The 14287-nt window shown below is 38.8% G+C and overlaps 1 protein-coding gene across 3 annotated transcripts in view; it reads left to right on the top strand.

The window, feature by feature from the left end:
- The first annotated feature begins 1682 nt into the window (after positions 1-1682).
- The window catches only part of METAP2 (methionyl aminopeptidase 2), a 29633-nt gene continuing 17028 nt past the window's right edge, over positions 1683-14287 (top strand). The window contains exons 1-3 of one of the 3 annotated variants that reach the window (XM_025881273.2): positions 1683-1916; positions 3678-3785; positions 11340-11405. In XM_025881273.2, coding sequence (XP_025737058.1) covers positions 1766-1916; positions 3678-3785; positions 11340-11405 — 325 coding nt within the window. In that variant the 5' untranslated portion in view covers positions 1683-1765. The remainder of the gene's footprint in view (positions 1917-3677; positions 3786-11339; positions 11406-14287) is intronic. The other 2 variants (XM_025881274.2, XM_025881275.2) reach the window with 2 other exon arrangements.

The following is a 14287-nucleotide window of genomic DNA, read 5'->3' as shown; positions in this document are numbered from 1 at the left end:
TCTGTAGATCGACCTGTATCTCCAGCACCCCTCTGTGAAAACTCATTTATCAACCCTACCGTTCTGTTTCTGTCCTCCAGGACCCTGTGTCTCCTGGAAAGGGTATGAAATAGTAGCCACAGTCCAAGTGTTCCCAAAATTCAGAGAGGAACTGGGAAGATTTACAACAAACTTTGAAGGCATTTTCGATGTGGCAGATCTTACTTTTAATATGTTCAAAAACTTCTGGCAGCAACTTTGCAACTTGAAAGTGTGAGAGCTTTGATTTGTTCTGAGTTTGAGAAGCCACATTTTTGCCCCTAGTCTGAAGATCTTTTAGACTCTTAAAATTTCTCAGCTTTGTGCAGACTAGCTTGGAATAGAAAATAATTAATATATGACTTAAGGAATGTATTAGCACCTTATTTTATTCATATTTATTTACAGGTCTATTTCATTGAATGCTAAAGTTTCTTGAGGGTACAGATTTGTGCCATTCATTTTTTTTTATCGTCCATCAAGAAAAATTACTTCGAGTCTACAATCAATAAATATGTACTGATATGAAATTTCAATTGGGAAGGCAGAATACAGAACTATTAAACTTTTGGTCCCTGATGACCTGGGTTTAGGTTCTGCTATTCACTTGCTGTATGATCTGATGCAAGTTCACAAAACTCTAATTTCCTCAGCTCAGAAGTGGGCAAAATGAGATAATAAAGGACTTGGGAGCTTTTGAAGTGCTATATATATAATGAGTATTTCCTGAGCTCAGACTATGCTCTACGGTGCTGGTAACAGAATACAAAATATGCAGGGTTCCTGTCCTTACAGAGCTCAAGGTAGTTGGGGAGATAGACATAAAATAATTTTTCAAATAGATTACATTACTACAAATTGCCATGAAAAAAGGTTAAGAATTCAACAAGAGGTTGTAAAAGCAGAGACGGATTTAGATTGCTGAGTAAGGAGTCTCGGCGGGAGTGGCATTAAGAGGAAATCTGAAGGATGAGGAGATTCTCTATTTCCTCACCTCCTTCTCATTCCTCAACTTTCTTGAGTCCGGCTTCCATCTCTCTACCTAAGTAACTCTTGATAAAGTCACCAAGTGCTTCCATGTTACTATATACAACTGACATTTTTCAGTCCTTTACTTGACCTCCTAGCAGCACTCTGCAGTTGATCACTCCCTCCGTCTTGAGACGCGGTCTTCCCTTGCCTTCTCTACTAAGCCCGTGCCGACTGCCTCTTCAGTCTCTTTTGCAGGTTCATCTCCTTAAGTGCCTGGGCAGCCTCGCCGTGAACTGTAATTGTGAAAAACAACGCAGTCCTTTCGAGTCATAAAAAAGGAGTGGGTACAAGCGAACACATTTTTGGGGCCCTCTCCTCGCTTCCGGTACGCTTCATATTACTGCGAATATAAAACTTTTCGGTTCCACCAGAGACGCCCCTCTCTGTGGCAGGCTGGGCCTGGCCACAGGGCAAGAACTGGCATTCAACTTGACCCAACGCCGGCATATTTGCCCGGAAAACGCCCAAGGCGCGGGACAAATAAGGAGTTCACTCCAGCCCCGGCCGCGCTTCAAACTCTACAGCCTTGCGCTCCTCCCGACCGCAGCCCAAGGCCCTTTCGCGCGCGACCCGCGCAGACGAGTCCTCCGACATCCCAGCATTCCTTGCGCCCGTACCATCGAGAGCAGCTTCCGGCGTCGCTGGTGTAGGTGGGTGAAGAAGGAGCGGGCCCTCGCCGCTCTGTCTTACTCTCGCGCGCGCTCTCTCGGGCAACATGGCGGGCGTGGAGGAGGCAGCGTCCTCCGGGAGCCACCTGAATGGCGACCTGGATCCAGACGACAGAGAAGAGGGAGCTGCCTCTACAGCTGAGGAAGCAGCCAAGAAAAAAAGACGGAAGAAGAAGAAGAGTAAAGGGGCTGCCACAGGTAAAGGAGTTTTATGTGTTCCCAGTCCCCGCCGGGGATGGTCGAACGGCTGGGCCCAGGCCCGGCGGGGGTGACAGAAACTGGGGACTCGAACACTGCACCGGACTGATTCCCAGGACAGTGTGTGTCAAAACCAGGCTACAGATTTCCAGTCTCGGGAAGAGGCGGCTTTTCTTTCTGTGGGACTAGGGAGCTGTTGGGGGTGGGGTGGGGTGGGGTGAAAAGGGTGCCTCAGCTTGTCGTGAGGTAGTTCTGGGGTTGCTGGGCCTGAGCCCTTAGACGAGCCAGAACTCAGCTCCCACACAGATCGTGCAGCGGACTCGAAGCCGTGCACAGGGCTCAACCCTGCCACCCTCCTCGCGGTTTGCCCTCCTCAAAAATCTGGTTCTGACCCACACTGTCACCGCTTTGCTGGAGGTACCTGGAACGTATTTTCAAGGATGGGGGTGGAGTGGGCAAGTCTCAGTGCCTTGACCGCACCTCCCCCCACCTTCCCGGTTTGCAGAGGGATTTTTGTTGCCGGCTGCACTTTTGAGGTGTGTGTGTATGTGTGTATGCCCACGCGGTCATGTCACCGAGTAGTAATTGCAGAATACGTGGTAGTGCTGCGAATTTTCACCTGCCTAAAGCCATAGCATCGTCGAGCCTCAGGGCTTTTACGCCTGAATTATGATGCCATTTGCAGGCAGTTCGGATAGAATATTCTGTGGGTTGGAACAGAACTTCTCTAAATCCACTGGTAAGGCTGAAAGTTTACACTTGGATTACATTATGAGTTAGGAACTTAAATTTTTGAGAAGTCAGTGTTTTTTGTTGTACGTGGTATTTTAGGAAAACAATGTTTGTACCTGTTTTTAAAATCAACCACACAAAGATTGAGAGACAAATGGAGAGGCCATAAGTGATGATGGTGAAGTTGAGAGAGGTTGGAAAGGGTTAATATCTTTCTGAAATTTTGATTAAATGGGAGTTGAAAAGGGAAAGTTGTGGGTACTGGGACACTTACAGAGAAAATTTAATCCCAGGACATAGGCTGGGGGCTGTTCCTAGCTTTCAGACTCTTCAGTTTGTCCATTCAGTTGCTGCTAATACATTTTTAACAGTTGTATCTCTCAATATGAATCCTCTACAGTAGCCAGAATATCACTTCAATATGTGCTAACTGGTAATACTATTTCTTTCTACACACACCTATTGCTACTACAGCTACATTGCATTCACTTGGGTGGAGGGGGAAGCTGGTATTTTGCTTAGCTGTTCAAGAATTTTGTTTTTTAGTAATGGAATTATCTTTTCCTATTTATTTTGATTTTACCCAGCCTAGCTTGATGACTTATTTCTCATGAAGACTTGAAGTTCCCAGTGTCCCATTGAAATCCTCCTCTTACTAAGACCTTCAGCATTTATTATCTATCTTAAGTACCTGTTTGTTTAATAAAGTGTTTGTTGTAGTAGTCTAATTGTTACATACTTTAAAAAGTGAGACAACTTATGGATACGGACCAACTCACATTTTTGTTTTTCCTTTAGTTGCTAGCACAGAGAAGGTGTAATGGGTATTTTGTTGAAAGAACAGTGCTACTTAGATGTGGGGGATTTTTGTCATTAAATAAATTCTGTTATGTTCATAATAATGTTTCTGTTTTTGTTTCGCAAATAGTTATCAGGCAGGAAAGGACTTGTGTGTTCTCCAGGATCCTTAGAACATATTCTAGTTGGAAAGTATCTTTATTAGATTTGATTTATGTTATATTTGATCAGCAGGGCAACAGGAACCTGATAAAGAAACAGGAGCCTCAGTTGATGAGGTAGCAAGACAATTGGAAAGACAAGCATTGGAAGAGAAAGAAAGAGATGATGATGATGAAGGTAAATAGTAAATTTGATTTTTGTGGTTGGAAAAGGAAGAAGATAAGACATTCTTTAAACAAAATCTACTTATTTGTCCATATAGTTTATGGTTCTCTGGTGTTTTAATTAACATTAAAGCCTCAGTGTCACAGATAAAAAGGAAAAGGTATTTACTAGCAATTCTTAAAAAGTTGGATAGGTTGAATGACTGCTCAAATTACACAGATCTCAACTTCTTAAAAATGTACTTGGTAAAATGCCAAGTAGGGGGTATTAAGATGAAATTGAAGGACTGCTGGGGCACCTGGGTGGCTCAGTTGGTTAAGCATCTGCCTTTGGCTAGGGTCATGATCCCAGGGTCCTGTGATCTAGCCCCACATTGCATCTGCTTCCTGCTCAGTGGAGAGCCTGCTTCCGCTCCCTCTGTCACTCCTCCTGCTTGTGCTCTCTCACTCTCACTCTCTCTCAAATAAATAAATAAAATCGTAAAAAGAAAAAAATTGAAGGACTATTTAACATTTATTGAACAACTAATATGTACAAGGCACTGTCCTAGGATTCTTTCACATGCGTTCTCATTTTACCTTTACAAAACCTAGCAAAATATGTGCTCTTCTCAGGAAATGATAGTTATTATGTCATTTGCCCAATGTGACACAACTAGTATGTGTAGAGTGGAGCCAAAGTTTCGAACCTAGAACCTGATTTCAAGTCTATTCCTTTTACTCTGTACAAAAGCTCCTTCTATTCTCAAGGAGTATATTGGAATCCTTTTATATAACAGAGTCCTACTCTATTCCCTGACCCTAGCTGCTTGTAGTATGTTGGTCCTATAAGATTTCTTAAAGATAGTAAATCTTGAAATTCTAGAAATTGATGCTATCAGTAAGACAGTGGAGGGAATATTTGCTATTCTATAGCCTCTTTTGGTAGAAGGGGTGATGGGGCTTTCCCATTCTCAATTATCTACTATTGCGACCTACTGCTCTTCCTTAACCACTGCCAACTTGGGCTTGTGTCTTCTAGTCCTTAGCAAAAAATACCTGCTGTACTTTGTCATGTTAGGATAATGCAGAGTAGTTGTTTCTCCTTTAGAAACATAAGCTCCCTGCCTTCAAGGAGTTTAGAGTCAAAATTTGGTGGAAAAAGTGCCAAGGTTCAAGAGAATAGTTAGCTTTTCCTTAAGCAAACCTCTTGTCCATTTTACCTTGGTTTGTGCTTCAAATTATGAACATATTTTGAGCTCTTAGCAAGAAAGGGGCTTGTAAACTCAAGCTTATATAATAGATTGCTGTGGACCTACTGTGTAGAGTATCACAATGTTAATCTTGAAGAGCGTTCTTTGTTCCATTGCTCTTCTATGAAGTTGTATGAATCTCTTGACATTGAAGGAGAAAATTTGTCAGGTTGGAAATCAGTGTTTTAAAGATGATTGTAGGACTATTGGTTTTCTCCAATTGAGTTATTTTCCTATTTGCTTCAAAAATCAGTATCAGTACTACTAATCTGTTATGAGAGTTCTTTGAGAAGATGGAAAGTTAGTATTTCAGAATCTTTGTTCTAAAGGAAAACTGGTGGTGGTGTAGAGGGACAAAACAAAGGGAGGAAAAGATATACCAGTACCAGGACGCCTGGGTGGCTCAGTTGTTAAGCATCTGCCTTCGGCTCAGGTCATGATCCCAGGGTCCTGGAATCGAGTCCCACATTGGGCTCCTTGCTCAGTGAGGAGCCTGCCTCTACCTCTCCCTCTGCTGCTCCCCCTGCTTGTGCTTGCTCTCTCTCTCTCTCACAAATAAAAATCTTAAAAAAAAAAAAAAAGATCTACCAGTACCTGCAATAAAGTTTATTGAAATTTGGAGGTGGAATTGCGGGCTGAGTGCTGAAGGAAGACTCTTTGGAAGGAATGGGACTGGAATAAAACCAAACAGAAGAGACCACTTTGGGGCAGGACAATGCTGAGAATGTATTCCAAGTGTAGTGAATAGTGCAGACTGGCCATATGAGATGATTTATTGAAGGAACCTTGGAGCATCTTTAAAAGAAAGTTGTAGGGGTGCCTGGCTAGCTCAGTTGGTAGAGCATATGACTCTTGATCTCGGGGTCAGGAATTCAGTCCCCACATTAGGCATAGAGTTTACTTAAAAAAGAAAATGTTAAAAAGAGAGAAGACTGTTATAAAATATAATTTAGTCCTCATATATATGCAGGGTTGTTAGAAAAGAGGAAACATCCAGGAAAAACTTGGAGATCATTTTGGAGGGCACTTAACAGCCCAAGTATGTGATAATGATTATTTGAATTGGTGAGGGGCACCTGGGTGGCTCGGTTGAGCTTCCAACTCTTGATTTCAGCTCAGGTCATGATCTCAGAGTCCTGAGATTGAGCCCCATGTCAGGCTTTGCTTCCCCTACCCCCCCCCCCATGCATGCCTGTGAGCTCTCTCTCTCAAATAAATTTCTTTAAATAGGTGGGCATAAATGAGAATGCAAGGGAAGGATCCAGTGGAATAGTGGTTGTGGAAGCAGTATTCAAAGGACTTAAAGGACTTTAAATCGGGAGAAGGAAGGAGAGGCATAGGTAGACTCTAGAGATTTGAACTTGGTGACAGAATATTGGTGCTGTTCACTGAAATTGTGAAGCAGAGAGGGAGAGTGGGTTAAGAGACTGGGGGAGGGGGGTGTAGCAAAGAAGAAGGTATTGAGTTAATTTTAGATGTGTTTAATTTGAAACTGGAGTATGAAAAGTTAATCCTGTGGGCATTTAGCATTGTGCTAGAAGTAACAAATTCGATAAAGTTTTAAGTCAAATTTATTAAGGTGTAGATGGCCCAGGACTATATTCACTATTTTCAAAAAATAGACTATGTTTTAGAACAGTTTTACTTAGGTTCACAGCAAAATTAAGCAGAAGGTATAGAGATTTCCCATATACTCCCTACCACCACACATGCATAGCCTCTCCCATAATCAGCATCCCCCACTGGAGTGGTGCATTTATGACAATGGATGAACCTACATTGACACATCATTATTGTGCCAAGTCCATCGTTTATATTAGGTTTACTCATGATATTGTACATTCTATATATTCACCCTTTATAAGTGTATAGTTTGGTGAGTTTTGACGAACGTATGCATTTGTGTAACCACAACCAGGATATAGACCATTTTCATTTAACATTTCCATCTCCACAAAAAAGTTCCCTTTTGTAGTCCATTCTCTTGCTCCATACCCTGATCCCACACAACCATTGATACATTTTCTGTTATGTAGCTTTTTCTACAATATCGTATAAATGGAATTATTATAGTGTGCAGCTTTTTTTGGCTTATTTGCCTTAGCGTGATACTTTTGAGAGTCATCCAGCTGCATATGTATCATTACATTTTATTGCTGAGTAGTATTCCAAATTTGTTTACCTACTTACTAGTTGATGGATATTCGGCTTGTTTCTAGTTTTTGTGTTATGAATAAAGACAACATTTGCATACAAGTCTTTGGGCATAAGTTTTCATTTCTCCTAGGTGAGTACCTAGGAGTAGCGTTGCTGGTCATATGGGAAGTGTATGTTTAATCTTAAAAGAAACTATCACTGTTTTTCAGAGTAGCTGTATCGTTTTGCTTTCCCGTCAGCACTGGTTGAGAGTTCCAGGTTCTTTGTATCTCTTAAGCACTTGGTATTGTTAATTTTTAAATTAGCTTTTCTAACAGGTGTGCAGTGGGATGTCATTGTTTTAATTTGCATTTCCCTAATGACTGATGATGTTGAACATCTTTTCATGTTTTTGCCTTTCATATTTCTTTGGTGAAATGTTTGTTCATATCTTTTGTCCATTTTTCAGTTGGGTTATTTGTTGTCATATTGAGTTGTAGTGGTTCTTTATTCTTGATATAAGTTCTTTATCTGATATATGTTTTACCAATATTTTCTTTCATGCTGGTATTGTTTGCAGCAGAAAAGATTTTAATTTTGATGAAGTTCCATTTATTTTATTTCTTCATGGGTCATGTTTTTTGCGTGTTATCCAAAAAGTTAAATAATTGCTGTCTGTAGGGCCATGAAGATTTTTTTCTTATATTCTCTTCAAGAAGTTTTATGTATCCATTTAGAGTTAATTTTTGTATACAGTGCAAGGTAAGAACAGATTCCTTTTTTTTTTCTTGCATATAGCTGTCCAGTTTTCATTCAGCAAATATTACTTGATTTGGGTATAGGGCTAATACAGAAATAGATACAAACAGCCTCTGCCTGTTAAGAATATTCTGGGATGCTGTGAAAAAAAGACTTATAAAAACATAAATTGTGGCACGGTATAATGCATGGGAGTATAAGCATATATAGTTTGTATTTGGATCCAGGCTTTACTACTATCTTGCACAAGAGTTCAATAAACAGCGGCTATTATCCTATACTGAATACAGACCTTGAACACTGGATGAAGTAACTAGCCTCAGAAGGATGATTGAGTATCAAAGGAAGAGCTTCATCTTCTCTCATTTAAAAGATGAAGAGACCATGGGAGAGAGAGGCTAAATAATTTGCCCAAGGTCACAGAGCTGGCAGGATTTTTAGTATGTATTTGAAACTGGTTAGGGGTGCCTGGATGGATCAGTTGGTTAAGCAACTGCCTTCAGCTCAGGTCATGACTAGGGTCCTGGAGTCAAGTCCGCATCGGGCTCCCTGCTCAATGGGGAGTCTGCTTCTGCTTCTGCCTGTTGCTCTCCCTGCTTGTGTTCTCTCTCTCTCTGACAAATAAATAAATAAAATCTTTAAAAAGTAAGTAAATAAAACTGGTTATACATTCCTTTTAAGATTTTATTTACTTATTTTAGAGAGAGCACTTGTGCTCTTGTGCACAAGGGCAGGGCAGGGGCACAGAGGGAGAGGGAGAAGCAGACTCCCTGCCAAGCAGGGAGACCTATGTGGGCTCAGTCCCAGGACCCTGGGATCATGACCTGAGCTGAAGGCAGACGCTTAACCAACTGAGCCACCCAGGCGCCCCTAAAACTGGTTATACATCCTGAAGCATTTGTTTTAGGTTGGATCTAGTGTATGTAGCAGTATGCTAGGCATTGAAGGTTCTTCCAGAGTAAAGACTATCTTGTTTGCTATTCTGCCCCTATAACCTGGCACTTAAGAACTCAGCAACATTTATTGAATGAATGAAGGTTACTATTAAAATTGTAGTGCAGAGTATGTGAATTAGATTATATGACACATGAGGAAATTGAAAGTTGTGTTTTGGGCTTTTGAATCTGGAAACCAATAATGAGTAAGTCAGTCATATTTGTGTGTTTCCACTGTGTTCCTGTTTCCTGTACCCAATTCATAAGACTGAACATAAATTGCAATTTTGTGGGCATCTGGCTGGCTCAGTTGATAGAGCGTACAACTCTTGATATCAGGGTTGTGAGTTCAAACCCCACATTGGGTGTAGAGATTACTTAAAAATGAAAATCTTAAAAAAAAAAAATGAGGGGTGCCTGGGTAGCACAGTGGGTTGAGTGTCCGACTCTTGATTTTTGGCTCAGGAAATGATCTCAGGGTTGTGAAATCAAGCCCCACGTTGGGCTCTGTGCTGAATGTGGAGCTTGTTTGGGATTCTCTCTCTCCCTCTTCTCTTCTTCCCTCCCTCCTTCCCTCCCTCTCTCCCTCTCTGTCTTTCTCCCTCCCTCTTGCTCTCAAAAAAACAAATTAACAATAATAATAAAAGAAATTGCAATTTCGTAAGTAAAAAATTGTCAAAAATTGGCAGTTTCCTGTCATTCAGTCCATTAAAGCCCTATATCATGTTACCTCCCTCTTTGCTAAACTGCTGTTTCCTGTTTCTTATTTAGGTGAAAAAAAGCAGGATAAAATAAACTAAAAGAACATTCATTTGTTGAATAGAGTGAATATTTATCACATGCTTAGTCCTGTCTCTTAATTTAGGAAATGCTATGTAATCTTTAAGGAGCTCACATACAAGTAGGGGTCATTGTAAGCCCCTAATCATTTTGTAAAAATTTAAGAAAAAAGGTTGCAATTTGGTGTGATAGTTAGAATATAATGGTGAGAAGATCTCTTTTTTGGCTCCTGCTTATCAATCTGGGAGTAAAAAGGGTGGAGGTCTTTGATTAGAAAATGTAAACAGTCATTTGAGATTGTTTTATGGGTATGGATTTCATGATCTAAAATTACTGATGGTAGCCATGAGTTACTGCCACTATGTGAAACATTTAAAAGACTGTATGGTGAACATACTATTAAACTGTCAACTTCTAATTGTCTGCCACAGCTTCGTATTCATTCCTATTTCATATCAGTGTGATTTGGGGGTAGGTTGGTGTACTTCATGATTGTTGAAATTTATTGAGCAGTGTTTTTAGAAATTCAGACCCTTCAGTCTATTTTTGATTCTTTATTTAAAATGTTTTAAGTCACTATTTATTTAGTCTTGGCCATAATAGCATTCTTTATCTTTTCTCCAAGTTCAAGAGTATGGTATGGACTTCATAAAAGATTGTTATAAAAACTGACAGGCAGGGGTGCCATGGTGGCTCAGTCAGGTAAGCATCTGACTTCGGCTCAGGTCATGGTCTCAGGGTCCTGGGATCGATCCGCATGTCTGGCTCCACGCTCAGCGGGGAGTCTACTTATCCTTCACCCTCTACCCCACTCATGCTCTCTCTGTCTCTCGCTCAAATAAATAAATAGAATCTTTAAAAAAAAAAAAAGTGACAGGCAGATACTGGCTATTTTGGGTACTCTTTTTGTCAACTTTGGCTTGAACTCGACCCTGAGATCAAGACCTGAGCTGAGATCAAGAGTTGGACACTTAACCGAATGAGTCAGCCAGGTGCCCCTTGCAAACTATTTTTTGAAACAATTCTTAATCCTCATTTTTGGGCATCGGTTCTTTTGAGCATCTGAGAACTGTGAACCTAGGAAGAGCATATATGCCCTCTGATTTTTGTATATAATTTGATCCAGAAGGAGAACTCTTTTTCTCTAATAATAACTATGCAGGAAAAAATATTTTAAAATATGATACCTCAAATACTCCTCCCTGATTAGTAATCAGGCGACATATTCTTGGTCTGGTTCTGCCATTTACTAGTTGGGATTTTCTTGGGCATGTCCCTTAAACATTGTTTTACCTCATAAAATTGCTTTGAGGATCACATGAGATCATGAAATACAACTGTTGAACCACAAAGCATACGTAAGCAAACTAGTTTATTTTAGGTAAAGTCACACAGTCATTATTATTGGTATTAAACTAACACTAGTTCTTTTTCCTAGCTTTTGAAAGAGTGGTAACACATTTTTTATTCTTAAGAATATCTTATTCAACAATTCTTTTATTAGAGTAAGTCAAAGTAAAGTTTCCTTAGTGCTTTTGATTACACAAGTCAAATTCTGATACATTAGCAATATTCAGAATTCTTTTCTAAGAATATTGGGTCAGTTTTATATCCTATTTAAGATTCTTTGTGTGTGTGTGTGTGTGTACTTGTCTGCTTGTGCTTGCTTTGTTCCTCTGCTTATGAGGTTTAAATAAATATGTACTTGAAATGCCCTTTTCCTAGATGGAGATGGGGATGGAGATGGAGCAACTGGAAAGAAGAAGAAAAAGAAGAAGAAGAAGAGAGGACGTTAGTGTCTTAAGTTGATCTTACTTGACAAAAAGTGTTTATTAAGCAGCAGGTTTGAAGAGTAGGTTTGAAGTTGCGTAAGATCCCATTGTATGTCAAGGAGATAAATTTAGGCTTACTAGAGGTGGAATTTAATGAAACCTACAACTTTTTTCATTTAACAATCTGTTGGTATTTTCTTTACCTATTATTGAGCTAAGGGATGTTAATAATAAGTTGGTTGCATTTTACTGCAATTTTAGGAAAGAATTTATAATTTAAAACTTGAATAATACAAGTAACAGTTCTGTCAGGGATGAGTAAAGTGGTACCACTGTGCGTAATAGGATAAACATAGTTTGCAGTTCACCTGCAAGCTTTGAAATTACGAGATTCTTGGTAAATATTTAATGAGGAGTACGATTATTTAAAATCTGTGCATATGGTTAAATTTTATTAATAACATTGTACTATTTCATATTTACTTAAAATATCCTGCTTGTGTTTTGTTTTTATAAATGGCAAACCAAACCTCTTCAGGGACCTGAAATTCTATTAGGGAGACCAGGGGGAGATTGTATAATAGTGGGGAATAAAGGTTGGGTTGAGAATCAAAGCAAGTTCTGATCTTGGATGCCCTTTGGGCTATAGGGACCACTGAGTATCTGGTTATACCTTCCTTTAAATCTTTCAGGCTAAAATTTTATGAATCGGAATAGTGGAGGCTTCGTTCATTTTTATCTCTATGTTAAGAGAAGTATTCTTAAATATTTTTTAAGAAAGGTTTTGGCTCTATCAGCAATTTTCCTGATGTGTCTTCAGATGAGGATGGGATAGCCTTTTTTTCTATTCAGGCATCTATTTTTAGATCCTTCTAGTCATAGGATGTCAGTTCTATCCCTAGCATAGTCTGTATTTAATGAGCACAGGTTACCTGTGTTCTAGGAATCTTCCAGGGATTGTGATGTCATATTCCTTCCATTCAAAAATTGTTAGAAGTGTCCTCGTGAGACATGGTGTTACCTGAGAACGGCTTGAGAGAGAACTATTTCTCCCAATACTCTTAAATTACTCCCTAATGAAGGTAGGTAAGCAGGGAGGAATGTTAAGGGACTATTTTGTATTTGCCCTTGGTAAAATTCTTCCACTGACAGATGTTTTAGTGTGATGCCATCATCTTTTATTGTGCTTTCTCTGAGGATGTTGTTGAACTTACTGTTCATTATATTTCTTTATGAGTACTCTGAAGAGACAGTCTTTTGTCTGGTCTTGGTATCAAGAATAATTGTGCTTTTCCTGAGTACTTTATGTGCTTATCTCATAAACGTGACCCATGCAAGTAATCTAGCCCCTTTTTTTTTTTTTTTTTAATATTGGCTACTAGAGGGCTTAGAGCCAAAACTGTGGTTTTGTATTGGCAGTATTTCAGGTTCCATTTTATGTTCTTTCCATGTTTTGATTTTTGTTCTCTAATTTACTGTCTCTTATTTGTGTATTTTAGATATCCTTGTAGACTATCATAAATCACTTCTGGAATAAGCCAAATAATGTAATTATGGACTGTTCACTGCCCTCATTTTCCTCATCTATAAAGTGAGAGAATTATAAGTAATAGTTAATGGTAACTGCAGTACAGATTGTTATAATTATGCATAGTTTTAGATAACAACTTGGACATAGTGTATTATAATTTTCAAAGGTTATCCAAGATTTCATCTGGTTCTTCATTTTGTAGATGAGGAAACTGAGGCTTGGCACATCTAGCCATTTGTCCAAGTCACAGTTAATAAGTGGTTAAGGCTAGACTTCAGTTCTCATATTTTAATTACAAAACTTTTCTCTAATGATCTTTTTGAGTCTTTTATTTTGTCTTAAGAATTTATGGACAATATAAAAGGCATCTTTATCAGAATTGTAGATGAGATAAAGCTGAGGGTGACACCATAATACTTTGGTTGATAAAAGTCAAGATTTCAAAAGATCAGGAAAACTGAGAAATAGGCTAGTATTAAGCTGAAATTTAGTAGACATATATAATGTTAATACAGGGTGATAGGATCTAAGGATTTTAAGTGCTAGTATAATGTAAGCCAAAAAGCAAGGAGTCGTAACTATTTAATAGCTTAGGATTTTTAGAATCAGTAGTATAGTCTTAAGCTAATTATACCTTATTTGGACTATTATTACAAGTCAATATACCACCTTAAAAGGAACATTGACAAATTCAAGGTTGGCAAATAGGGGTGAAAATGTTAAGAACTATATCCCTTAAAGTGGTTCCTCATCATAGTGAGGAAGGAATCAGTAGAAATGAAAAGTAAAATATGTGTAAAGCAAAATTAGATGACTTCTTAAGATCTTTTTTGATTTTAAATTCTAATGTTCCCTCTTAGGAAGAACCTAAAGCAGTGTTTCCCAAGTTGATTTGCCCATAGAACACTTTTAAACATTAGGTAAAGACAGAAAAATGTTTGATGCTCATGAGATACTGAGTGTTTGAATTAAAAGAAGGAACCAAAACGTGGTTCCATAGATAAATGATTTGGCTCAATAAACGGTTATACTTTTATTTATATAGGTCTTTTTTTTCCCCCATTGCAAAATAAAGAGAGAAAAATAGGTGTTAAAATTTAAGACACACAAAATCCATAAGACCAGTTATAATCAAAAGGAAACCACATATTTCACCTCAGTAGTTGAAATGCTGCAGATATGCTTTTAATGTCCTATATTGCTGCATAAGTTAATACACTCCACTTCTGGCATTTTTTGGAAACAGTGTTCATTACTAAAGGGCAGTTCTTCATATAATAAGAACTCTATAACCAGTTCTTATATACTTAAAAAAAATTTTAGAAGACAAATCTCCAGATATTTTTAAAAATCATCTTGGAACACTGGTG

This window comes from Callorhinus ursinus, unplaced genomic scaffold, assembly GCF_003265705.2.
Source record: "Callorhinus ursinus isolate GAN/ISIS: 27379988/994484 unplaced genomic scaffold, GSC_fseal_2.0 scaffold14, whole genome shotgun sequence".
Taxonomy (NCBI): domain Eukaryota; kingdom Metazoa; phylum Chordata; class Mammalia; order Carnivora; family Otariidae; genus Callorhinus; species Callorhinus ursinus.
Note: the sequence above shows the minus strand (reverse complement) of the source record. Positions and strands in the feature narration are given on the sequence as shown.